Genomic DNA, 24600 nt, shown 5'->3' on the forward strand with positions numbered 1-24600 from the left:
CAAACTGTGACCTTCTTTCAGCACTCCCGCCGACCACATCACAAATGCAGGTTGTCTGTCACCCATTGCCCCCAAGCGATGAATTGGACTGTTGCGCAAGCACTCGCAACATAAGTGAACGGAAAATATTGAAACAAACAAGTCCTCGCAAAACATAATCAAAGTATCCAACAAAAAGCATTGAAAAACTGTGCTTCGTGGGCTTTGTTCGATCGCGATAGCGCCTGTTTGGCCAGGCTGCCCTCAGCTTTCGCAGCGCATCACGTTCTCAATCCTGTTTTCAGCCGCAGCTTCACAAGTTGATGCAGGGCATCGATGCATATATCGCTCATTCTTCGTGCCCAATGACGGGGCCATTGACTCGTGGGTGAAGTCGATGCCATTCTTGTCGAGGCGAGAAAGACGCGGTCTCGGTTCGGGGGAAAACAGTGGCTTGCTTGCTCAACTACCGATAGCACCGGGACATGCTTGTTAGCCAAGAAAGCCACATTTCGGTATGAGTGGAAGAAGAAAAAAGACAAACCGTTGCCAAGGCAATGAGATTCAGGTTTACATGGTGTTTTCGGCCATCACAAGTATGCTGTTGCGAGCTTTTGAAGGCGTATCTAATGAAGCTCTGCTCGAGCTCTTGAGCCAGCTTCCTTGACGTCCAAGCAAGTCAGGCAGTGATCATCCCCAAGCTCTTGGAACTGTCATAGCTCCCATGAAAATTCTGCTCAAGCATCCATCCGATCTCGGTGCTACCCTAGTATCATGCACGATCATGAAAAAGAAATCACTAGAATGCAGCATGTGATGCATCTTCGCCCCTGGATTATCTGATGTGATTGATTAGATTCTCAAACGGTTCATTCCGTAGCTCGACGCCAAAGCGACCAGGTGCCACACGCTGGAGAGGAGGGGCGTGGGCGTGGCCGAGATCGAGGGACAGGGGTCTTTTCCACTGAACCCTTCTGGAACTCTAACGCCGGCTTGGGTCGCATTGCACCATCTTTTTATCTGATCGGAACAGAAGCATCAAGAGGTCCTGGCCATTGAGCATCCTCGGCTTCATCAGATAAACCCTGCCGACCTGTTCTTATCACCGAGTGCAGCACATAAACGTACATTCACCGAAACATACACCATCCACAACCTTCAGCAAACCGGTCACCATGGCGCAACACACGTTCAATCGCCAACCACCAGCCCAGAGCTATGGCCTCGTGTCATTCCCAGCACAACACGTTATGCTCGTGGTCTTCAACCGACCCGAGGCCCTCAATGCAATGACCAGCGACGCAGAATATGAGCTCGAAGCTCTCTGGGAATGGTACGACGAGGAGCCCTCACTGCGCTGCGCCATCGTCACAGGCGCTGGGCGTGCATTCTGTGCTGGCATGGACCTCAAGGAATGGAACCAGATCAATCAGCGCAAAAGAGACGGAATTCCCGAGAAGAGACCCATGGACCCGCCCACGACGGGATTCGGCGGCCTTTCGCGTAGGAGCGGAAAGAAACCCATCATCGCCGCTGTAAACGGTCTGGCGATGGGAGGCGGTTTCGAGATCATCGCCAATCTCGACCTCATCGTCGCTGCCAAGAGCGCTACCTTTGCTCTTCCTGAGGCTAAGATTGGTGTCGTTGCTAATGCAGGCTCTCTACCAAGACTAGCGAGGACAATTGGTCGCCCGCGCGCCACTGAAATGGCTCTCACAGGGCGGAGCATCAGCGCTGCAGAGGCCCGCGAATTTGGCTTTCTCAACGCCATCACTGAAGACGCCCCAGCGGACAGCGGTGTGCTTGAGCGGCCAGTGGTGCAGAAGGCGCTGGAGTACGCTGCACTCATTATCAAGAATAGCCCCGACAGTGTCATTGTGTCTCGCGCGGGTATCCTTGCGGGCTGGGAACATGGGAGTGCTGAGAATGCAGTCCGGGTGCACCGTCAGACGTGGGACAAGATCATGGCTGGTGGACACAATTTCCACGAAGGCGTGCAGGCCTTTGTGGAGAAGAGGGCTCCGAGATGGGTGGATAGCAAGCTATGATGCATGACAGTGCATTTATGAGGTATTTTCCCTCTGTATTGTATTATTTCTTGTTTAGTATAGAACCCGACATACGTACGTAATTCGCGTTAGAGCTAGCCACGGCGGTTTCAGATACTGAGAAGTACCTTACAGACGGCTCCAAATTCTTCAGTGGCTTGTGGTGTGACGCCATGGGCAAGCTCGTGTGGAGAATTCACTGATCCTTGTCAATCTGATCAGATAATGGACTTATCAATCACCCCACCACACGACAAGAAAAAAATGTCGCCTCGGCTTTATGGGGGTCATCACTTCATCCACTACGTCCCCGCCGACATGTCGATTATTACTACTCTCCGTAAAGTAACGGGACGAAGACAAACCCTGTTTTCCCTTGGGTTGCAACGCTGTTACATGGCGCGGTGGAGAGGCCTGCAACTCGACCACTTCAGCCAGGGCCAGTCTTATTCACGTCCATCGAACCATTTGTTACATGCGATACTACGCGGATGAATCCTTTACCAGAGCTCTGGCTACCACATCCAACTCTCTGCTGCATGAGTTCATGCGAACGTGTGTTCCCCTGTTTAGAGAAGCAGCCTCATTCACAACCGCCTTGGCAGAGCAACCTCTCACCGAAGCCACCATCATCTCCCGCTCCCTTCTTCTTGCTTCTTCGCCCGCGCTAGTTCCGTAACTTTTCACACGGGAAGCTAGGATGTATCCAAGGGGTCCATCGAGCGTGGGGCATTTCATCCTCTTCACGTTGATTCACGTCCGGATTAGCGTGCCGAGATCAGCAATGGACGACCGATGAGCAGACGACTCCCCAAGACGGACACCCTCCGAAGTCGCCCATGATGGGAAGCTCGGGACCCTGAGTGAGTGAAGCTTCAAAGGTCCCCGTCTACCCCCCACACATAGCTTGTATACGATATGCTCAAGACGGGTGAAAACCTCTGTTCGATACGTAATGGTGTTCCTGCAGTTCGGGCTGGCAATTCTGCAATAAAATAGTGGAGGCGTTCATGTAGAGTTTCTCGTCGTTGCAAACTGCATCTGTCTGTATTCCCATCGTCTCCAGTGGGATATTCTTCCAGCCCACCAGATACAACATTAGAGCATATACACACAAAACAGTCTATCCATCATGGGAGATGTCCAGTCGTCGGCGCAGCCGCGGGCGAAGGGTGTGCGGTATGACGTACCAGTTCTTCGCAAACAACAAGACCAAGATAGCTATGAGCTTGAGATCCTACTATTAGCATGGGCGCTTCTTCTATATCGCCATAGCCACGGGAATCATGTTGAGTTCTCGTGGGGATTGAACGAGATTGGTTCTTCGACATGTCGCACATTCACCCTCAACACATCAAAGCTGCAATGGGATGGTAGCGACTCTGTCGAATCGGAGCTGAAGGTGTTACGAAACTACCTACAACAAGAATTACAGTCACAACAGCCTTTTGAGACGAAAGGATACAAGTTCTTCTTCAATGATGAGGCTGCGACAGGCGAGGTCGTCACCAACGTGACCGAAGACGGCGAGTTGTCAGTGAACTGGGTAAGCGCATGAGCCTCACCTCTCATTCACGCCAACTAACGGTTTGCGCGACACAGGGAAATGTCCAGATTGAAGCAACACTAGAAGACGACGTTCTATGGCTCCGACCGACATGGCGCGAGCCTCTCGGCGCAGAGTTCCTTGCCAACCATTTTGCCCAAGCACTCGTAGAAGTTCTCAACACAACACTCGCCGATTCGACCGCAACAATTAGCTCAGTCTTACCACTAGGCGAGCTCGACAAATCTGTGATATGGAGCTGGAACAAAGACCTTCCCCCGCCAGTGCCTATGTGCATCCACACCTTGATTGCTGAGCAAGTGAGGTGGCGCCCCGATGCGCCAGCCATTTGCTCATGGGATGGCGACTTCACATACGCAGATGTTGACAGACTATCGACACTGCTTGCGCAACATCTCGTTGATCTTGGAGTTAAAGTCGGCGATATTGTGCCGCTTTGCTTCGAGAAGTCAAGATGGACGACCGTCGCAGTCATGGGCATCATCAAAGCTGGCGCAGCTTTCTCACTCCACGATCCCAGTCAACCCATGCAGCGACGACAAGTTATGGCGCAGCAAGTGAACGCGACACACATTCTCACTTCACGAGACCAAGCCAAGTACGGCCCCGAAATCGCGCCCGACGCAAAGCATGTCGTTGTTGATACAGCGACTCTCGACTCTTTGGCCAAGACGATTCAAGATCCTCTCCGAAAACTCCCCGACGTACCGCCCGATTCTCTCCTATATATCATCTTTACTTCCGGTAGTACCGGTACGCCGAAGGGAGTTATGCTCTCACACGAGACATATACTGCTAGCGCTCTTGCGCGAAGCACGGGAATTGGATACTCGAGTACCTCACGATCGCTCGATTTTACATCATATGCTTTCGACGTTAGTGTCGATAGTATTCTTTGCACGCTCATTCGAGGTGGATGTCTCTGCATTCCTACCGATCAGGATCGTGTGAACGATCTAAGCGGAGCGATCCGCCGGTTGAGGGTGAACATGGTCAACATTACCCCCTCAGTCGCGCGCATCTTGGATCCCGATATTATCCCATCGCTGAACAGTCTTGGTATCGGTGGCGAGTCTTGTTCGGCTGGAGATATTGCGATCTGGGGTCAACATACTCGAATTGTCGTTGGCTATGGCCCTGCTGAATGTACGATTGGATGCACTGTAAACCCCAGCGCAGCGGGCAAGCCATACGTCAGTATCGGTCCAGGCACAGGTGCTTGTATCTGGCTCGTTGACCCCGACGATCACAACAAGCTTGTCCCAGTGGGTGCTGTCGGCGAACTGCTCGTCGAGGGTCCAATTGTCGGCCAAGGATATCTTGGTGATCCTGAGAAGACGAACGCGGCCTTCATCCACGACCCCGACTTCCTCCTCGCTGGCGCTGGTGGCATTCCCGGTCGCCATGGGCGTCTATACAAGACAGGAGACCTGGTCCGATATGATCCAGATGGCGAAAAAGGCTTCGTTTTCGTTGGTCGCAAGGACACTCAGATCAAGCTTCGTGGTCAACGTGTGGAGCTTGGTGAGATTGAGCACCATATCAAGAACCTTCTCCCCGCGGGCGCTGAAGTTGTCGCTGAGATCATCGCACCGCGAAACCAGAACAAGGAGTCTATGTTAGTAGCGTTCATCGCTGATCGCGAAGCCAAGGATGATGGCGATGCCCGGCAGATCGACTTCCCACCTCGTCTGCGTGACTCGCTCGAAACGCTCAACGAGAGACTCTCGAAGGTTGTACCCGTGTACATGGTGCCTGCGACGTACATCACCCTCTCTAAGATTCCCTACCTTGTCTCTGGTAAGACCGATCGCAAGTCTCTTCGCGCCCTGGGTGCTGAGATCTCTGCAAACCTCCAGGCTTCAGCAGACACAAATGAGCCCGCTGAGATCCGTGAGCCAGAGTCCGAGGCTGAGCTCTTCCTGCGCGACTCATGGTGTCGCCTACTTGGACTTGAGACGAAGCAAGTCAGCACTACACACAACTTCTTCACATCCGGCGGAGACTCTGTTCTTGCAATGAAGCTCGTGCCAGTCATTCGAGACTGGGGATACACGCTTTCCGTCGCTGATATCTTCAATTACCCTGTCCTAGCCGACATGGCAAAGTCGATGCAGAAGGGCGATAAGAGCAAGGGTGTTGATATGCAGATTCCTGAGTTCTCTCTCTTAAAGGATAACATGGATCGCGATGCCCTGCGCGCTGAGGCCGCTGAGCAGTCGGGATGCGACGTCAGTGCGATCGAGGATATTTACCCTTGTGCGCCTATGCAGGAGATTCACATGGCTTTCTACACGCGATCGAAGGAGAACTATGTTGCGCAACGGATCGCCGATATCCCCGCCTCTAGTTCTGTTGACAAGCTCAAGTCCGCCTGGGACGTCGTGTACATGGAGAGTCCCATCCTTCGCACCCGCATTGTTGAGTTCAAGCAGCATGGCTTCATGCAAGTTGTCGTCAATGAATCGCTAAAATGGAAGGAAGTTGAGTCTTCACTGGAGGATTTCCTTGAGGAAGATAAGAAAGAGCCCATGTCGCCTGGCGCGCCACTATCTCGCTTCGCCATCGTCACCGACAAGACTCTCGACAAGCGATACTTTGTCTGGACCGCTCACCACGCCATTTACGACGGATGGTCTACGGATCTCATCGTCGAGCATGCCCGCGCTGCGTACAAGGGTGAAGAAGTATCGCGACCTGCTCAATTCAAGCACTTCATTCGTTATCTGGCCGAAGACTCACGCGAATCATCTAAGGACTACTGGAAGACGCAACTCGCTGGTGCTACAGGACCTCAGTTCCCAACCCTACCATCGCGCTCTTACATCCCCGATCCTACCTCTCTGACTGAGCGCTTCATCAAGCTCGACAAGGCTGCCAAGTCTGACATTACAATAGCTACCGTCATTCGAGCTGCGTGGGCTCTGCTGGCATCTCAATACTCCATGAGCGACGATGTCGTTTTCGGCGAGACGTTCATGGGTCGCACCATTCCTCTTCCGGGCGCTGAACTCATTGAGGGTCCAATTCTCGCCACTGTCCCGGTTCGCATTCGTCTCGACCGCACTACTTCAGTGCATGAGTTCCTTCGTGCGGTACAGGAACAGAGTGTCGCTCGCTCTGCACACGAACATCTTGGTATCCAGCATATCCGTCGACTGAGCGAAGATGCTCAAATTGCTTGTGAAGTCACCATGGGCCTTGTCGTCCAGCCTCAGGATCCCGAGCCTTCCGAGACAGAGACCGATGAGTTGCCCTCATTCCGTGGTGGAGATGCTGCGCTTGAGGCTCTGCACTTCAACTCGTACCCCCTCATGTTGGCTGTGTCCCTGCAGAAGACGGGCTTCCGCCTGTTGGCAAGCTTTGACTCGGAGCTTCTCAGCCCCGTTCAAGTTCAACGTGTGCTGTCGCAGTTCGAGGTTGCTATCAATCAACTTCGTGGCGACGTGTCGCGCTCATTGAGTGACATCACATGCCTCGGCGAAGAAGAATTGGGAGAGATCTGGGAAGCCAACAAGCAGGCACCTGTCTCTCCCAAGGATATCTCGCGATTCTTGTCCAGCGGCGACAAATACCCCACGGCTCAATATGTTCCTTGGATTGTCCAGCCTGGTAACGAGAAGCTTCTCATGCCGCTTGGAAGCACAGGAGAGCTCCTGCTTGAGAGTGCTTCTGTGCGCGACGATGCCGACGTTGTAGATGCCCCCGAGTGGTTGAAGGAGGGTGCGCTGGGCTATCCTGGTCGACAGAGCAAGCTTCTCCGCACTGGAGACCTTGTCAAGTACACCGATGATCTAAGCTTGGTGTTTGTCGGCCGCAAGGATGACATGGCCAATGTTGACGGTCGCGTCGTGGATCTCAACGCTACTAACCTTGAGCTCAAGCGCCTGCTTCCTGGTACCACTGAAGCTGTGAGCCGACTTGTTGTTCCCAAGGGCTCGAGCAGCCAGACTCCGGTGGTTGTCGCATTTGTCAAAGATACACCTGCGAGAGATACTCAATTGCTCAAGCTCGGAGTCGATGCTGGAGACGCATCGCTTCCCTTGGCGGAAGATGTCTCTGTTGAACTCGCTACAGCAATTATCGGCCTCAACAAAGCTATGGTCGAGACTCTTCCACCTTATGCCATTCCCTCGATCTGCATACCCCTCGCCAGTGCCGCAGATATAGGCTCCATTGAGACTCTTGCTTCGGAGATTTCTCTATCACTGGTCGTCGAACTCCGCAAGTCCTTCGCGTCTCTCAAGAAGACAATCGCCGACACCACAGTCTTGACCACAAAGGAGCGCGTCCTTCGCGCTTCATGGTCCAAGTTCCTCGGCATTGAAGAGGAGAAGCTGTCGCTCGATGATAACTTCTTCCGTCTTGGTGGCGATTCCATCGTCGCCATGCGTATGGTCTCTGCTCTGCGACAAGATGGTTACCGTTTGTCTGTCGCAAGCATTTTCCAGAACATGCAGCTTCGGGGCATGGCCAACTCGTTGGTCGAAATCTCACCCGAGGCTAGCGAGAGCACGAAGAAATACACTCCCTTCTCGCTATTGAGTACTAAGGATGTTGATGGTTTCCTCTCCCAGGCCATCCAGCCTCAATTGGCCGACTCGACCTGGAAGATCCAGGACGTCCTCCCCACCACCGGACCCCAGAGTGGCGATGTGAAGCAAACGGTGTCTGCCCCACGAAGCTCACTTCAATACAACATGCTCTACCTGGACCAATCGATTGACACTGCCCGTCTTGTCGAAAGCTTCCAGTACCTCGTGTCGCAGCATGCTATTCTTCGAACGGTATTTGTTCAGCATGAGGGACAAACCTTCCAAGTTGTCCTCAATGACATGAAGGTGTCGGTCACGGAGCAGAGCGCTAAGGGCTCAATTGACGACGCTGCCAAACAGCTTGCAGAGTCGGACGCCAACGACAGCACTGATCTTGCTTTCGGCGCTTCTTTCATTCGCCTCTTCGTTCTTCGAGGCGAGACTGAGAACGCTTTCATGATTCGTATTTCACACGCACAATACGATGGTGTCTCCCTACCAGAACTTCTGCGCCAGCTTGAGCTTCGCTACCGCGGCCTCGAGATTCCTGCATCGGAGCCTTTCGAGACCTACATCCAGCACCTCTCAACCGCCAAGCCTCAAAACGTCGAATTCTGGCGCAAGACTCTTGAGGGATCATCATACACCGAGATTGCTCCTGCTGCAGAGCCTCAGCAGAAGACTGCATTCATGACCAAGGATGTTGATATCTCTGGAGCCTCACCCGACACAACACACGCAATGCTTCTCACTGCTGGCTGGGCCAAGGTACTATCGCAGCAACTCAATGTCTCCGATGTCACCTTCGGTGGTATTGTCTCCGGCCGCGACGTCGATGTCGCCGGTATTGACACCATCATGGGCCCTTGCTATCAATACCAGCCCGTCCGCGTCAAGTTCGAACAAAACTGGACAGCTTCGCAGCTCCTGGACTACGTGCGCAGTCAATCTGTCGAGGGCAGTCAACACGCCACGCTAAGCTTCCAGGAAGTGCTCAGGGAATGTACAGATTGGCCTGCAGACACACCCTTCTACGGCTCATTCACCAACCATCTCAACAAGGAGTTCTTCGACTCGATTCCCTTCGCTGGTACAAAGTGTCGCGTGGATTACTCCATTCCCCATCCCGAGCCTGCTACACCGCCTCGTATTGTATCATTTGTTGAGAACGGTAGAACTCAGATTGGAATTGAGGCTGACGAAGAGCGTCGCGAGTTCTGGGAGGCAAGGGTGGAGGAGCTGGCGCGTGTTATTGAGGGCTTTGTCAAGAACCCTAACGATTTGATCTAAGTTTTGAAAATTTCGCATGTTTATCATTTTAAGGATATGAAGGGAATAAGAATTGGTTATATATCTCATTTACTTCAATTGGGGCGGTTCACATGGAATTAATTCTCATTCTCGTCCGAAATCTTGAAAAGGCGGGCACCAAGCTTAGGTTGCTTTGATCCTTGGCGAATCCCACTAGGTCACTAAAGACGCCCCTAAACTCGCCTAAACATTACCATCACAAGACCCTAAACCTTTCCTCCTTCAATGGACTGTCAACTGTCCAAGGTCTCGGGCTTGCTATGCACCACCAACGATCTCTTCAATGTCCCGTCGCTAACTTCCTAATTTTTTATACGCATGACCTACGCTCACGCGATTGGGCCTTATTGTAAGTAAGGCTATTATTGTGTCGAATAGTACTCTATTAATCCGCCATTTTCTTTTGTTCGACGTACCTTCATTCACGAAGCGAATTTTGCCGTCCACTATGAACCCACTCCACTGTCACCAGAGGCTGGCTGTAGGTGACTTAGAAATTAGCGGCAGAGAGCTCAGAGGAGTTCTCGCAGGATTTATGCCCTGTCAAATGAAGTGATGGATTCTTTTTCGCGTTGCATTACTTGTTGATTAACGAGGGAAGAATCAGTTTTCGAACTTCAGTTCGCGTAAGATAAAGCTTTCTTCAATATTAAATGCTGATGTTATCTTAATAGTTCTCAGTCTATGTCTATGAAGTGTATGAGGAAATCTTATCTATGATATCTATATGGAATAACCTAAGTATTCGGCCCTCTAGTTAAACGCCAATGCACAACTCTAAAATCCAGTTCGCTAAATGTAATGGCAGACAAGTATTCTCCAGAACCTAACTGTGTATAACGATCCACATCGGCGCTATTTGATGTCATCGCGCTCCTGTGTCAGCTCGCCGCCATTTGTAATAGTCCGATTATCGTCGTCATTACACAGACGCTGGGCGGACAGGTTGGCTTCCAGGTCAAGATCCTGCGCCGATCTCAGTCCATGTGATGTTTCCTGCCGTGTCTGCTCGGTGCTGAATCGCTCAAACTTCTCGTTGGGAGCATCTTGTAGCTGACTCTCAGCCTCGGCCTCGGCCATCAAGCACCTCTTGCGGACTGACCATGCGCTTCCAGCATGGCCGACAACCCACCAGGAGAACAAGATGGGCAGAGTAACTCCAATGTTGGCACGGCAACCAGACCAGATACCGACGAGAAGAAGCCATGCGTTATGGGCTGGGAGTGCCCACGACCAATGGTAGAACCCAGGTGTGAGTTCAAATGGGAAGACGGTCGATCCGATATTGAGAATGATCCATGTAAGAAGAAAGAAAGCAAAGAACTGCATGGGAACGATAGTCGCCAGCACTGTGTCGATGACAAGGTAGTTAATGTCCATGAAGAACCAGAGGCACATCCAGGTCTCAAAGAACTGAGCAGCATTAACGCTCCAATTCTCCCTGAAGGCCCAGAAATAGCCCGCCATTCCCAAAGCGCCGATGAGTGTATAGATCTTTCCGGTGATGAAACGGAAGACATAAACATCTCGCTTCGAGTAGGACTGGAGGACCTTGGTAGAGGTTGTAATGCCGTTAAGTCCCAGCTGGAAAAAGAAATGCATGAGAATGCCCATCACCAGTGAGACAGTATTCAGGAGAACTCTTGTGCCCTGCTCGGTAGGCATAATGTTCCAGATATTGGCCTGGAAGGGTCGGAGGAAGGTGCTCGCGGAGGTAGGATTGGTCATGTTGACGGCCTTGAGGGCATCGGGAGTTGTGAGACCGTACATGGTTGCAGCAGCGCCAATGAGGCTCTGCATGTTGCCCTGAAGGGAGGAGAAGACGGAAGGATAGTATGCGCCATTGTAAACCGTAGTCACAGCGTCTTGTGGATTATAGACAGTAGTGTTGTCGCCCTCAATAGTGGACAAAAGACGATCAGAGGCACCAGGATGAGTGTAAATTGCACCCCAGTAGCCATGGTTACAGACGGCGTCGCGAACCTTTTCGGGGGTATCGTACTCGGAGGACGAGCCGAACTCAACGGAAGGGAACTTGTCTGACTGGAAGGCACCATAAGCAACGGAAATGGCTTTTCCGATATCGCTGCCGTCGAAATCGATCGCGAGGATCTTGAGGTTATGCATTCGTGTCGAAGACTTGAAGAGGGAACCGAAGAGGTAAGACATATTTGCTAGGAACAGGAGCTGGACCATCAAGGCCGTCATGATGACAGGTATTATATAGGTCTTCACCCTGATGGACAATGGTGTAGACCGCGAAGAGATGCGGTTGGATGATCGAGGTGGTATTAATGTCATGGTGAATGTATGCTGTAGGTTTCGGAAGATGAAATGGAAGTACTGAACAAGACTTGTAGTCAATCGTGAGTTGGAGATATGATCAGGAGATATTGTTTACTTATATATAAGTCTAAAATATGAACATCATGCTATTCCCCTGAGCTATCAACGGGGTTGCGTTACATGCCGCCGCCGCCCAACTCAGCTGGCTTAATGAATCTCCGTTTATTAAGCTTCCCGGGCTCGGACCCGGCGCTAAAGTCATGGCAAGTCTGACGATGCGATTGGATCAGACTACTGACTCAGCGGGGGTTTTCGCATTGGGTCCCCACCATTCCCGGAAAGTCGGGCTTCGCGCCAAACACAATTTCCATGCAGCGAGGTCAGTGGCTTCATGTGCATAGACGGTAGATCTTGATTAGAGATTTCTTTTTGCTGCGTCGTCGGCTTCCGGCAGTTGAGTAAGGCTTAGTTGAGAACAGGTAGCGTATGACGTATCTACCAGTACCTAACTCATTGAATCCCGGCTTCAGGGCCAAAGCATTAGCTGAATCGGCTTGAGACTTCCTTTAGACTCTCCAGCTCTGACCCGGACCTTTCTATTTCTGACAAAAGCCTGGAATTCATCGTCCTGCGCATGATTGAGTCTCATCCGGTGCCTTTTTGTTTTGTACGCGAAATGCGCTCCAACTCTTTGGTGCCAGTACCTTTCGCTTATATCTACTGCTGTTATCTCTCGCTCTATGTCCTGCCTTTGTTCCTGGACATATTGTTTCTATTCCTCATCTGATGATTTACTCTTTGGGCTAGTCTTTTGCAAGGCTCTGCGTTCACCCTGCAAGCCATCTTATCGAGTGGCATAGTGACTGTTGAGGATAACCCACGCTACGGTTTCACCGAATCACTCATCCTTAACAATTCCGTGCTAGGGTTGGCAGACAACTAGACCTTGAGCATCAAAGATAGCGAGAAGATTTGAAGTAATAGACATGGTGGATGCTCATGGGTCCGCGTGTGGCTGTGTTTAACTCAGACGGAAGCAGCTCTTCTCGATCTAGCCCGGATTGAAAGTGATGTCTGAGAAGATGGTAGAGTCTATACATCTTTTACTATCCAAGTTTGGGATATAAGCTAAAACTATGCGCTGATTGTTGTATGAATAGCGATATATAGTGATGTGCCTGGTTTCTGACTTTGTCAGTATTATTTGAAGAACCCTCCCTGCCGATAGAACTTACTAGACACTAAGTTTTACCCTGTTCTATCCAACTCCCTTAATCTCTGGATAGAAGAGCTCTCCCCAGACCCTGTGAGGTCCATTAATGTTACTATTATGTCGCATGAACTAACAATAGTCAGTGAATTACCAACTTGATAAAAATGATCTTGTCTTGGAGTCCAACAGGCGTCAGCAGCGGATTAGTAGCTAGCTTCTACAAGAGGATAATTCGTTACAGATAATAAAGATATGGGAACGGGGTCTCCAGTTACCGCGTGTTTACTTGGCGAAAGTCAGAAACTGATCTAAATTAACGCCTGTTTACAGCTGCCTGCAGGATCATTATCTTGAGCGACCGTGTCCTTGCCCAACCATTCATCAAGGAGGAAGAACACTTCAGGCCTAAGCTAGAGATGTCAAAATTAATTCACTGAAGAAGACACCAAGTCTACGTACATCAAGACCTGAATTCACATAAACTTATGTAAATCTTCGTGTTACTAATCCTAAAGGTCCTGATTTTCAGTACTTCATGGAATACGCCTTGCCGCAAATGCCAAGGCGTTAGGCAACCACACTGTATGCATTACTACCAGGTCATGTTTGGCCAGCAAGTAACCATGTCAAATTGTAGTAACATCAGCCAATAGCACACGCCATATCGCGATCAGACCGGGTGTCCCATCACCATGATAATGCAAGAGGTCACGCTGAACTGATGTTGCAAGCCACAGCGGGGTTGAACATGTTCAGCAACTGTGATAATGCCTCAAGTCGCAGGAATTGACACGCTGAGAATGATATGATCTTTCAACTAAAATCCTGACTTGTCCCCGCCTCGCTTCCCCAAATCTGATGCTCGCTTGTTACCCCAGTGCTAAGCAGCGGAATGGAATTCCCAGAGAAGAGACTGCCAGCTCCATACAAGTTATAATTAACTCAACTGACGGTGCTTTGTTTCCTGCTAGACGCCATATTTCACAAACTCGAGCACAGCGGAACTGGCACCATGGGCGACGTATTTGGAGGCTTTAGGCCAAAGCCTAGCGACATTTTGATAGCCATCATGGGAATGACCGGGTCTGGAAAAAGCACATTTATCTCGCTGTGCACTGGACAAGATGTTCCCGTCGGCCATGATTTGCAAGCTTGTACGTATCGGCCATGTTATCCATTAAATGACACAGTACCATCTTAACACGATGCAGGTACACAACACGTCACTGCATACCAATGCAAATGGTCAGATACCTATGACATATATCTTCTGGATACACCAGGGTTTGATGACACGAATCGATCAGACACCGAGGTTCTCAAAGAGATTGCTTTGAGTCTTGCCAAGACATATGAAGACAATGTCAAACTGAGCGGGATCCTATATCTTCATATGATCACAGATCGTCGCTTAGGCGGATCTGCTCAGAAGATCTCATGATGTTTCGGAAGCTCTGTGGCAGGACAGTCTCAAGAACGTTATTCTCGTCACTACTATGTGGGAAGGCGAGGACGCAGCAACAGGAGAAAGACGAGAGCAAGAGCTGATCGCCACGGATGGGTTCTGGGGAGCCCTGGTCGAAGAAGGCGCTCAAGTCAACCGCCATAACAATACCCGCTCATCCGCCATGTCCCTGCTCAGAACTGTTGCCAAAAACAACCGAGTCACTATTTCCATCCAAAAGGAGATGGTCAGTGAGCATAAAGATCTCAATGAGACTGAAGCGGGAATTGGCCTCAACTCAAACATCCTTCTAGCTGAGCAGAGGGTCATGAAGGAGATGTCAGAAGCACTGGAAATGGAGAGGCAAGCCAGGAAAGATCAGGACGAAAAGTCAGCCGAAGAACAACGCCAATATCGCGAGACGATGCAGAAAAAGATTGACCATCTCAATCAAGAACGAGAGAACCTCAAGGTCAGTCTTGAAGAGATGAAGGAGCAGAGGTGTCGCTTCAAAGTACTGGAGGGCAAGTATAAGGAAAGCCAAGAACGTATGCGCCAGCAAGACAAGAAGATCGAGAGTCTAGAAAAGGAACACAAACAGCACAAGTCCCGAGAAAAGGATATACTTCAACAAACTGAAGAGGCCACCAAGGAAATCGAGAGCCTCCGCCTTCAGCTTAGTGGAAGAGGTAATGCTACAATGGAAATCTCGAGTATGAGACCTCGAAGCTCTGGGTCTCATTACGTGGCGGACTCCAACAATGTGAAGTTGTTTCTATCAGGAAGACACTACTTCCTTGGAGGCGATAACAAATATTATGCGTAAGTGACGAACAGATTAATATCGAACAGATCTCTAATTAATTGCAGCCGCTACAATACCGATCTAACGCGACTGAGGGACAAAAATGACAAGCGTAGAACTTGTGTGCTAGGGACTAAGGGATCATGGCTCTACCACTATCATACTGGAAATGACAAGAACTGCTGGACATGTGAGTTCAATCTGAGTTAATCGATGTATATGGTGATTAACATCTGGACCAGGTTGGTCTGACTCATTTCCAACTGAGTATCCCAAACTTGCTGCGTGGATGGATAAGCATCAGAGATTCGGCTGTCCCCGACACATAAGCCTTGGCCCTGATGGGTTCTACTACATCGCCATGATGGACAACTCGGCCAATTGGCGTATACCAAAGTCTATGTCCGAAGTGATTACTGGATATATTGGTGACATAAGGAGCATCCAGAGGCTTTGGCTTGGCTATGGTGGCAACTACGTGGCCGAGATCTCGGACGATGATTATCAGTACCACCTCGATGATTACAACGACCTTAAGGAACATATGGAAGATATAGAGGAAGAGATTTATCTGAACAACATAACCAGTGAAGGGCCGTCAATCAAGGTACGGAAAGACACTCACTCGAAACACCGTTCACTGACTTGGCTTAAAGCAACTTGCTATGAATATTGAAGATCCTAGAGGATACATTCTGATCAGGGACCGGGAAGAAGTATCCTTGGGAACTGGAATAGCTGGTAGCCATCTTAGACAATCATGGCAAAAGTTCAGAGATGAGAACGAGAATACTTGGTAAGAATGTCTCGTGAGAATTAGGTATGGCAAAGCCATTTATAAGCCTAAGCTATCAGTCAACAAGAAGTAATCCGGGCCTGCCATCACGTTCGTCTGAGATCTAAAGATAGATTTATTTGACTCCTTGTGACCATTATCATCAATAATCAAAAGTTCTAGGGATGTTTATCTCTAGATGAGGTATTTTTGGCACTTTGATTAAGGCCAGGTTTATCTTGCTCCTTTGGGAGCGCAAATTAAAGTATCTACAACGAAAAAGAGCTCTATGCGAGACTATCTACTTGCGGCAAAGGCGGCCGGTCTGTTTGATGACGTAGGCTGGATGATCGGTGACATACCAGTCCTCGCTACCAACAGCAGTAGGAGCATAAAAGACACCGTAAGGATCAATCTTCTTCTTGAGCTGGTAAAGCTTGGCATAGTTGGATCCGAAGTAGGACTGGCCGAAGTCAGGATCCATAACATCACCCTCGTTACCGTAGCCACCACCGCCGGGAGTCACAGCCTTGAGACGCTCCATGACGCCATGGGTGAGTTCGTTGTTAACCTTGGCGATCTCCTCCTCACTATCGGTGTAGTTCCAGTTAAGAGCAGTGATAACAAACATGTTGGCATCGCGCCAGGCAGGGTTGGCAGAGTTGGGAGGGGTGTTTTGCTGCTTGGCATTGATGTTGTAGATAATGAGAATGCCTTCGTCAGCAAGGATACCCTTGAGAACGTCGATGGTGTTATTGAGGAGCTTGGCATCATTCCAGTTCTTGCGGGGGATGAGGCGAGACCCGGAACGACCATTGTAGTTACCGACGTTTTCGGCAGGAAAATGCGTCTTCCAGGCAGGGTAAAAGCGGTCATGCTCAAAGAATTTGGGCTTGGGGTCAACACCGAGCTCCTTCCACTCATCAAGGAGGGGCTGGACAATCTTCTTGAACTCGCCAACAGAGATGTTAGGGATCATCCAAGGGTTCATTGTCCAGAGGAAACTGCCGTTGCCAGCAGGAAACATGAAGCTGTAGCCGTAGCTGTTCTTGTCGGAGTACTCGGGGAAGCGACGCCAGTAGACGTCGAGGGCCTTGAAGAGAGCCTCCTGGGAGATACCGGCATCTTTGGTATTGACACTCCAGGTCATGCCAGAGAACTTCATCTTGGGGTAGACTCGGACAGTCATGGAGACGACAACGCCCCAGGTAGCAGCTCCGCCGCCACGGACAGCCCAGAAGAGATCAGTGTTCTGCTTCTCGTCGGCAGTGACGAAGCGGCCATCAGGTGTGACAATGTCAACGCTGAGGAGCTGATCGGCAGCAAGACCAGCGATGGGGCTGATAGGGGAGTGGCCACCGCCGGGAAGATAACCGCCAGCGACACCGACATCCTAGGGACCCATTAGTATCTGCGGGTGATAACGGATGAAGTGGAAGACTTACACGACACTCTCCACCAACAGCCGTGTAACCCTCCTGGTCGGCAGCCAGGTAGAGGTCCTTGACTTGGATACCAGCACCAATCTTGAAGGCAGGGCCAGTATAGCTGCTAGCACCACGATAGTTCTTGGTGAACTTGATATCCTTGAGGTGATGTGTCCAGATACTCAAGGCACCAGCACCGGTGCTCTTGCCAAGGAAGTCATGGCCAGTGTTGTGAACGACAAGGCGGAGGTTGAGGTTGCGAGCAAAGTTGACGGCGAGTTGGATGTGGGCAACACATGTGGCCTTGATTGAGTAAAGAGGGAAGCCACCGATGGTGCACTTGGAGCCTGAAGCGGCATTCTCAGGCTCGCAGGTGGCACCCTCAAAGAGGGGTGACATGACCGAAGTGGGATCATCGATGCTTGACGATGTTAGTCTGATGCACGTATGAGACGGCACGATCGAGGATGAAACTTACTGAGTCGTCGAATTATGCCAATTTTTCTTGAGCCAAATACAGCGTTCCTCATTATAATGCTCTCCTTTGTAGCAGGCTGCGCCAAGGGGAACTGTGCTGATAAGGGCACCTCCGCTGAGAAGGTCGAGGACCTTCCAGATGAGCTTGTTGGGGTACAGCTTGTCACCAGGGAAAACCTTGCACTTGGAGTCGACAGCAGCAGATCTCTTCTTGGAACCCTTGGTATCAGCAAAGTAGAAGAGATCAACTTCGCTGAGGTTGAGGTCCGTGAGATTGGTGAGCACGGCATCGGTCAGCCGAGGGGTGTCATCGACAAAGGAATACTTCGACAACGCAGCCGGTGGCTCGGACATCGCAGGGGCAACATTCTTCTCGTTGGCCGCTACTCCATGTTTCAGATTAGCAATGGTTCATGAGAGAAAAAGAAAAACACAGTCTGCAGGCGATGGTGTTACGTACGGACCGTCTTGCCATCGACTTCGATCGTCTGAGCAAGGGTGAAGGGAACAAGCGCGGCAAGCAGCCACGAGATGTGAGAGCCTTGCATCTTGTAGAGTTTTGAGGCTGACTGCAGGGACGGGATAGAACGCCAAGGACTCGAGTGGGTTGGGGGGAGGAAAGAGAGGGAAAGGGGAGAGATCGGCTTATGCCACATGGCTTTCTATGCCGTCTATATATCGAACACTAGTTCTTATGGTACTACTGCAATCCTACAGACATACGTACGCGAATTGGCGGTGTTTAGCATGTATTAGGTAGTAATCACCTTGATGCTTAGGTTCATAGGCCGAAAGATATCCATGCTTGACGATGGAGTGCGGTGGCGACGGTGGAGTAAGAGCCGCGAGGTATTGCCGTTGAGAGAGGAGAGAATATCATACAGACAGGAACCTTCTGAACCCCGATTTCCTGTCAAAATCTGTGCCGATTCTGCGGGCGCTTTTCTTCCCACTGGCGCCATTTCTTTTCAGCCGCCGCGGGGACGTGGCTTCTCGTCGCTCCAAGGAACAAGGGTCCCTCTATAAGTAGAAATGATGGTCGATTCTAAGCTTGGCGTAGAATTACTGTTACATTATGCATAACCTTCAACTGGAGAGCCTTCGGGTCAAAGCCGCTTCCCGTCAGACTAGAATTACTCTAAATGTGATTGGAGCGGGACCCCGCGGACGGACAAATCATACAGGCTGGGCATTCAAGACCGACAAAGTTCATAATCCTGGGGATTGAGTGCAGCGAGAACTCAATTTTGAGCGGCTGTTGGTTGAGAATCTTTGTCAGAGTGGGATCGACTTCGTAAAATATCGTGCTAAAAGATTATGGTAATCTGCATGGAGAAAAGATCAACGGATTATCATTTAGTTGAGACAAGCGAAGGATCATCCTTCAGCCTTCCGGGCCATTCGACTGGTTGGTAATCTTGGCAAGGGTCGGGGATCCGGGGTAGATGTGAGCATCTCGGTAGTCTCTTTGTTTTGGAGCTAGAGCGGCAAGCCCTGGGAGGCAGAAAAAGCACAATGGCATCTTTCCAGGTGCAATAAATAAATGACCAGAACTTGTCTAAGTTATACTAAAGTTACCTAAACTCATCCTAAAGTGGCCTAAGCATTTCTGTCAGTTAGAATTATAGTTCCGAGTCTCTTACTCCCCTGGCCCTTAGCGGTACTCGGTTAAAACATGCTCATCCATCCCTTAGAGATGCATGCTACCTTCATTCATGCATATGCACATTGGTCCTTCGAGATTGTTGAAGAAAAATCGCGCGAATGCTGATCCTCACCTGCGTTGGAAATGCTAAGAGATCTAGCCTGAACCTAATCACAAATCACCCAACCGTTGCTCTGGGTTAACGATATTAGTCCACCCTCCCAATTTATAATGCTTGAAGACATCAAAACGAGTAGTTCGTGTATTGTAGCAAACTGAGCCGTGTGGGAGGCTTCCAACAGGATCTGCGAAGGCGTCATGCCTCGTCCTGAAAACAAGTTGTTGGCAGCCTAGTTTCAGCCACCACCGGAAGCCTTGGGCATCAACGCCTATTTAGTTGCAAGCCACAATGTTCCATCATTTCTACTTTGGATTCTTCAACTACTAACGTGCATGATCGAAACACAGCTGAAGGGGAAACATATACGCGTACTTGGCGGAACACCGGAATTCGTACTGGGAGTCTCTGCGGCACAGAAAACCTTAGCAGCCCTTCAGTCCAACCGCACACGGGACGTGTGACACACAAGTAGCTGAATCACCGGTAGTTGACACACAATTCCTTGATTCCAGAATCAGGCGCACTGAGATATGCCGGCAATCATTTTCACTTTCGTAATCGTACATGAACAACGCCGTGTTGTGCAATCCTGAATCCAGGAACCAGGAACTCGTCTTACTCGAAGCACCAAAGATGGTGGTTCAGCTCCCAAACCACGGACCATGCTGACCATGTTGAGTCACTTGGGTGACAATCCTCATGAACTCTGTTTCTCATCCTGTTTTATTGGTCTCCGCGTTCTTCGCCCAAAGATTCTGCGTTGCTGGGTTCCCCTGGGTATCAACTATACATAAATCTGAAGGGTCCCATCTTAAGCGATCGTCTTCATCCTGTGCCAATACCGTGTCAGCGGTTCCCCCCTGGTTCGTCCTGTTACATGTACACACAGAACGACGATCGATCGCAGCGGCCGTCTTCGCCCGGATCAGCGGTCACATCGAGCTTGCGTCAATATTTCTAGTGTCGCTTGACGTTCTATGGTGCAAACTCTGCACCCTCATACTTTTGACATACCATCTCTTTTATGTTGGTTGGGTATTCACGATGGCCTCATTACATCTATACACTCGAACAGGGCCGCCACCCTATCCTGATCCTTTGAGTCTTCCTACGACTCCTCTTCAGCAAAAGGGCCTAGCTGCTCTTTTCATCTTTCCGGCTTTATCGATCATCATAGTGTCTATGCGTATGTACAGTCGCGTGACTTCACGGACTGTCGGATTAGGTGAGTCTCTCATGGTCAGTGCAATCAATACCGAAAGCTTATATTTGATAGATGACTGGCTCGTGCTGGCAGCTTTGGTAAGTTTGATAGATCTTGACGTCTTGGCGATGAACTAATATCGACAGTTCTTTGCTTTGATGATGATTGGGCCTCTTTACATGTGTACGTGGACTTGAATCTTGTTGCATTAGAACAACATTTTCGCTGACAATTATACAGTCATGAAGCTCAACTACTGGGGATTCCACGAGCGAGATGTCCCAAAAGACCTCGATCTCGCCGCTGGCTTCTGGTGGAACTTTCTTGTGCAGATGTTCTACAACCCTGTCTTGGCACTCGTCAAAGCCTCGATTCTAGTGTTCCTCCTTCGTTTGGGGGGCCATAAAACCAACGTTCGATACGCCATATACGGGCTCAATATCTTCAATGCTGCGCATGCTGTAGCCATCTTCTTCACAGCTCTCTTCCAATGCTGGCCCATTGAGGCCAATTGGGATATGCCCCTACGAAAAGAACCTGGCGTTCATTGCATCAGCAACTGGTTCCATGTCATTGCATCTTGCATCACAATCGTGACAGACTTCCTGGTCGTTGCACTCCCTTTCTGGATCTTCCTTGGCTTGACCATGCGATGGGCGACCAAGATTGCTGTCCTGAGTGTGTTTCTGTTGGGTAGCGTGTAAGTAGCGCCTCCAGCTTCGCGAGATCGATACTAATGTTATATAGAGTCGGTGTCATCGGCATCATCCGTGTCATTTCCATCTATCACCAACTCGTCGAAGGGCCGAGGCCCGGCGAAGACACCTTTTATTCCGTCCTTCCTGTCTGGGGCGCCGTCGAAACAAACCTCGCCATCATCTGCGCTTCTGTCCCCGCTCTCCGACCGCTTTTCCGACGGTGGTTCCCTGCTCTCTTCGGAGGAAGCTCAGACGCACCATCTGGGACTCCATACGGCGGCCGATATGCCAGCAACTCCCGCGGGACCGGTGGCATGCGATCACATAACCACGATGATATTCGCCTCAAAGATCTTCGGGTTTCGCGGACTCAACATACTGAGATTCGTAGTGTTTCGCCGACCGGATCCGAGGAAGAGATCATGACATATAATGGAATTATGCGGACTACGAATGTTCAGGTTGCATATGAGAATGCTTCAAAGGCCACTGTATCGGAGTCGAGGACTTCCAGTGAGATACGCTTTGAAAGCAAGGCGTCAGAGGTTAGGTCTGGGATTTAATTCAAGGGTATTTGGTATGGGAAAACTTTGATCGAATAATAGTTACTTTCTTAATGACTACCTGGCGCTTTTGGGCAGCCATTCAAGTGTTTGTCCCAAGGGCCTAGCATGTTCCAATGAATGACGAACCGATTTTACTGCTGTAAATATTGATATATCTATACATTAGTGATGGCCGCTTAATTGATCCCGATTTAGATGTCCAGACTAAACTAACAGATAATTGTCGGTTGGTGGGTGTTGCACTCTTGGTCTGGCACTTGCAGAGTTTGGCTCTCATTTCAATTAATGAGCACAGTTGGAGCTTTAATTCTTATCCAATTAGCACAGTCTGCTTGGCTCAGTTGGTTAGAGCGTTGGTCTCATATTAGATTGTGATCTAATCCTAGATTAGAGTGATCCAAAGGTCGTGAGTTCGAACCTCACAGCGGACAATACTTTTGCAATTTTTGCCTCTCTTTTACAACATAAAAACATTATTATTTTGTCGCTTGCGGCATTGAGTCAATCAGCCATGCGGCTCGGTATCCCTTTGCTTTTTCTTATCGTGTCTGGCGAAACTAAGTAGGTCGTACTGCATGTCGTTGTTCATCCACGAACTGTTGGTGATCACTGATGTCCTGATCTCGCCCTACAGCTACACGAGCCATTAAATAAATACTATCGAAATTGAACGATCGCTAATCTTCAATTACCGTGTACATTGAAACCCATCATTCCTCTATTCTCAGGCACGATCCATTTACATTACGACGCATCCACCGCCACCGTCCTTGCCATTGTCATCACCGCAGCACCCACAACAGCCATCGCAGTCGCAACAGTTATCACATTCGCAGCAATTGTCGCAGCTACAACAGTCATCGTTGCCATCATTACCATTGTTGTTTCCATTGCCATAGTCTTGCTGATCACTTGGCTGTTGGTACCTTGTGGCATCGTACGATTTATCCACTTGATCACTGTCATATTGGTTACCGTAGTTTGTGTCATTAGCATGCTGGTCGTGATCATTATCGTAGTAGCGATTATCGTCATCCGGACTGTTTGGAGAGTATTGGCGATCACCATCGCTATCATACCGATAGTCACCTTCGTATTGGTTATACTGAGATTGAGATTGGTTGTACTCAGTATAGGTGATGTTCTCTGTGCCCTGACTGTTGTCGTAGTTGTTGATCACGTAGGTGGGCTCGTTCGAGTCGTTATTCAGGAAGTACACGGCTGCTCCTGCACCAGCCGCACCGGCGGCAGCACCTCCAGCTGCATACTTCATGTTTGACGAACTCTTCTTGTGGGTTTGTTGGGGGTAAGCATGCTGGGGATGGCCGGGATGGTAGCCTTGGACTGGCCGCCCACCACCTTGCGGAGCATGACCCTTCAGTGGCCCAACTTTATGCCCTTGAACAGGAGCTGGTTTCTTGTTTGGAGGGCGGGAAGCTTGCTGTGGTTTCTTCATTTGGGTCATCTGCATTCCATGATTCGGAGCAGGCTGTCTTCCGACAACAGGAGCACCTGCAACTGGTCTCGGAGCAGTCACTGGTTGATAGCCAGCTGGGCGTTGAGCAGGCCGCTGGGCAGGCCTCTGGGCGGGTTGGACAGGTCGGCCAGCTGGGGGACGTCCGGCCGGAGGGCGTTGTGCGGGAGCAGCTGGGCCTTTGTTGCCAGCAACGGACTTTTTGGGCTTTTGACTACTAATACCATGCTTGTTAGTGCCTGGAATTTGAGATTGCCGAAGAAGGATGCTGCCAAGATGAAGTGGGGGAAGGCAATTGTGATAGGGTTGGAAGAACCAACTTGAACATCTTGACGAAGAGGCCGTCACTTGATTTATGCAAAGATTGCGAGAAGTCTCTAGGTACTCGAACATAGCCTCTGATGGTAGCAAAAGGCAGAAAACACGCGTTCACATCTTTGACGGCGCGCAGTTATATAGGGGTCTTGAACAGGAGACAGCATCCTCATAAGGCTCTCAGAGTTTGTGCTTTTTTCAACCTCCATCACCACTACCCTGAGACAAATGCTACGCTGACAACTTGGCGCTCCAAAAGCCTCCAGAAAAGATCAATTTATTTCACACTGAAGTAATGCAGTGAGATTCTCAATGCTACTCTGTTTATTTTCGACATCAAGACGGCCCCCAAATGAAGATGCAGGGTTTCCTTCAGCTTTTTTGCTTATGGTAACAGTTTATCCATATATCTGACAGCGAGCACCAATAAATCTCTCTGCTGACCACTGAACCCTGTAAAATGGCTTGAAGCATCAGGATCGCTTGGCCAGATCAGGCCTTATTCCCGTTTTTAGTAGCACAAGGTCCGGGCTCTGGGACGAGTTAAGCCTCATAAGCGCCAGCCTTATTTCAAAGCTTATGTGCATCAAGGCAACCATGTCTACCCCCGATTGTTCCCGTTGGTCGTTGTTCTATCGAGGTCTGGGAGGATCTCAGATTGTCGGCCGCTTGATCTTATCAGTTTCGTTGTTTGGCCCCCTAAATGATCT

General features: G+C 50.0%; 9 protein-coding genes and 1 non-coding gene across 10 annotated transcripts; 6 read left to right on the plus strand and 4 right to left on the minus strand.

The window, feature by feature from the left end:
• The first annotated feature begins 865 nt into the window (after positions 1-865).
• On the plus strand, positions 866-2277 carry FVEG_08698 (enoyl-CoA hydratase). The gene has a single exon (XM_018897582.1). The coding sequence runs from the start codon at positions 1155-1157 to the stop codon at positions 2025-2027; it is 873 nt and encodes a 290-aa protein (XP_018755274.1). The 5' UTR covers positions 866-1154; the 3' UTR covers positions 2028-2277.
• Positions 2278-2329: 52 nt separating this feature from the next.
• On the plus strand, positions 2330-10068 carry FVEG_08697 (hypothetical protein). The gene is made up of 2 exons (XM_018897581.1): positions 2330-3573; positions 3630-10068. The coding sequence occupies exons 1-2, from the start codon at positions 3160-3162 to the stop codon at positions 9417-9419; spliced, it is 6204 nt and encodes a 2067-aa protein (XP_018755273.1). The 5' UTR covers positions 2330-3159; the 3' UTR covers positions 9420-10068.
• FVEG_08696 (hypothetical protein) lies at positions 10061-11797 on the minus strand. The gene has a single exon (XM_018897580.1). It carries the CDS (start codon positions 11739-11741, stop codon positions 10296-10298), a length of 1446 nt encoding a protein of 481 aa, XP_018755272.1. The 5' UTR covers positions 11742-11797; the 3' UTR covers positions 10061-10295.
• A 2154-nt stretch (positions 11798-13951) lies between these two features.
• FVEG_16402 (hypothetical protein) lies at positions 13952-15398 on the plus strand (the record flags this gene model as incomplete). Its single annotated transcript, XM_018905640.1, has 4 exons — positions 13952-14093; positions 14151-14302; positions 14355-15205; positions 15254-15398. The coding sequence occupies 4 exons, from the start codon at positions 13952-13954 to the stop codon at positions 15396-15398; spliced, it is 1290 nt and encodes a 429-aa protein (XP_018755271.1).
• Positions 15399-15549: 151 nt separating this feature from the next.
• Positions 15550-15988, plus strand: FVEG_16401 (hypothetical protein; the record flags this gene model as incomplete). Its single annotated transcript, XM_018905639.1, has 2 exons — positions 15550-15795; positions 15845-15988. 2 exons carry the CDS (start codon positions 15550-15552, stop codon positions 15986-15988), a joined length of 390 nt encoding a protein of 129 aa, XP_018755270.1.
• Positions 15989-16264: 276 nt separating this feature from the next.
• FVEG_08694 (hypothetical protein) lies at positions 16265-18415 on the minus strand (the record flags this gene model as incomplete). The annotated part of the gene is made up of 4 exons (XM_018897579.1): positions 16265-17356; positions 17409-17811; positions 17869-18250; positions 18328-18415. The coding sequence occupies 4 exons, from the start codon at positions 18413-18415 to the stop codon at positions 16265-16267; spliced, it is 1965 nt and encodes a 654-aa protein (XP_018755269.1).
• Positions 18416-19683: 1268 nt separating this feature from the next.
• On the minus strand, positions 19684-20306 carry FVEG_08693 (hypothetical protein; the record flags this gene model as incomplete). The annotated part of the gene is made up of 2 exons (XM_018897578.1): positions 19684-19901; positions 20198-20306. The coding sequence occupies 2 exons, from the start codon at positions 20304-20306 to the stop codon at positions 19684-19686; spliced, it is 327 nt and encodes a 108-aa protein (XP_018755268.1).
• A 371-nt stretch (positions 20307-20677) lies between these two features.
• Positions 20678-22098, plus strand: FVEG_08692 (hypothetical protein; the record flags this gene model as incomplete). The annotated part of the gene is made up of 5 exons (XM_018897577.1): positions 20678-20858; positions 20910-20935; positions 20984-21020; positions 21078-21537; positions 21585-22098. 5 exons carry the CDS (start codon positions 20678-20680, stop codon positions 22096-22098), a joined length of 1218 nt encoding a protein of 405 aa, XP_018755267.1.
• A 329-nt stretch (positions 22099-22427) lies between these two features.
• FVEG_16400 lies at positions 22428-22532 on the plus strand. The gene has a single exon. It is a non-coding gene; the product is annotated as a tRNA-Met (tRNA).
• Positions 22533-22840: 308 nt separating this feature from the next.
• On the minus strand, positions 22841-23903 carry FVEG_08691 (hypothetical protein; the record flags this gene model as incomplete). Its single annotated transcript, XM_018897576.1, has 2 exons — positions 22841-23792; positions 23896-23903. The coding sequence occupies 2 exons, from the start codon at positions 23901-23903 to the stop codon at positions 22841-22843; spliced, it is 960 nt and encodes a 319-aa protein (XP_018755266.1).
• Positions 23904-24600: the final 697 nt, after the last annotated feature.

The sequence above is a fragment of the Fusarium verticillioides genome, chromosome 10 (assembly GCF_000149555.1).
Source record: "Fusarium verticillioides 7600 chromosome 10, whole genome shotgun sequence".
NCBI lineage: Eukaryota > Fungi > Ascomycota > Sordariomycetes > Hypocreales > Nectriaceae > Fusarium > Fusarium verticillioides.

Bases quoted from the DNA above. Each gene is read 5' to 3' on its own strand.
- FVEG_08696 (XM_018897580.1), bottom strand. From the start codon at position 11,741: ATGACATTAATACCACCTCGATCATCCAACCGCATCTCTTCGCGGTCT.
- FVEG_08697 (XM_018897581.1), top strand. From the start codon at position 3,160: ATGGGAGATGTCCAGTCGTCGGCGCAGCCGCGGGCGAAGGGTGTGCGG. The intron at 3,574-3,629 runs GTAAGCGCATGA...TGCGCGACACAG, and splicing joins GCGAGTTGTCAGTGAACTGG to GGAAATGTCCAGATTGAAGC.
- FVEG_08698 (XM_018897582.1), top strand. From the start codon at position 1,155: ATGGCGCAACACACGTTCAATCGCCAACCACCAGCCCAGAGCTATGGC.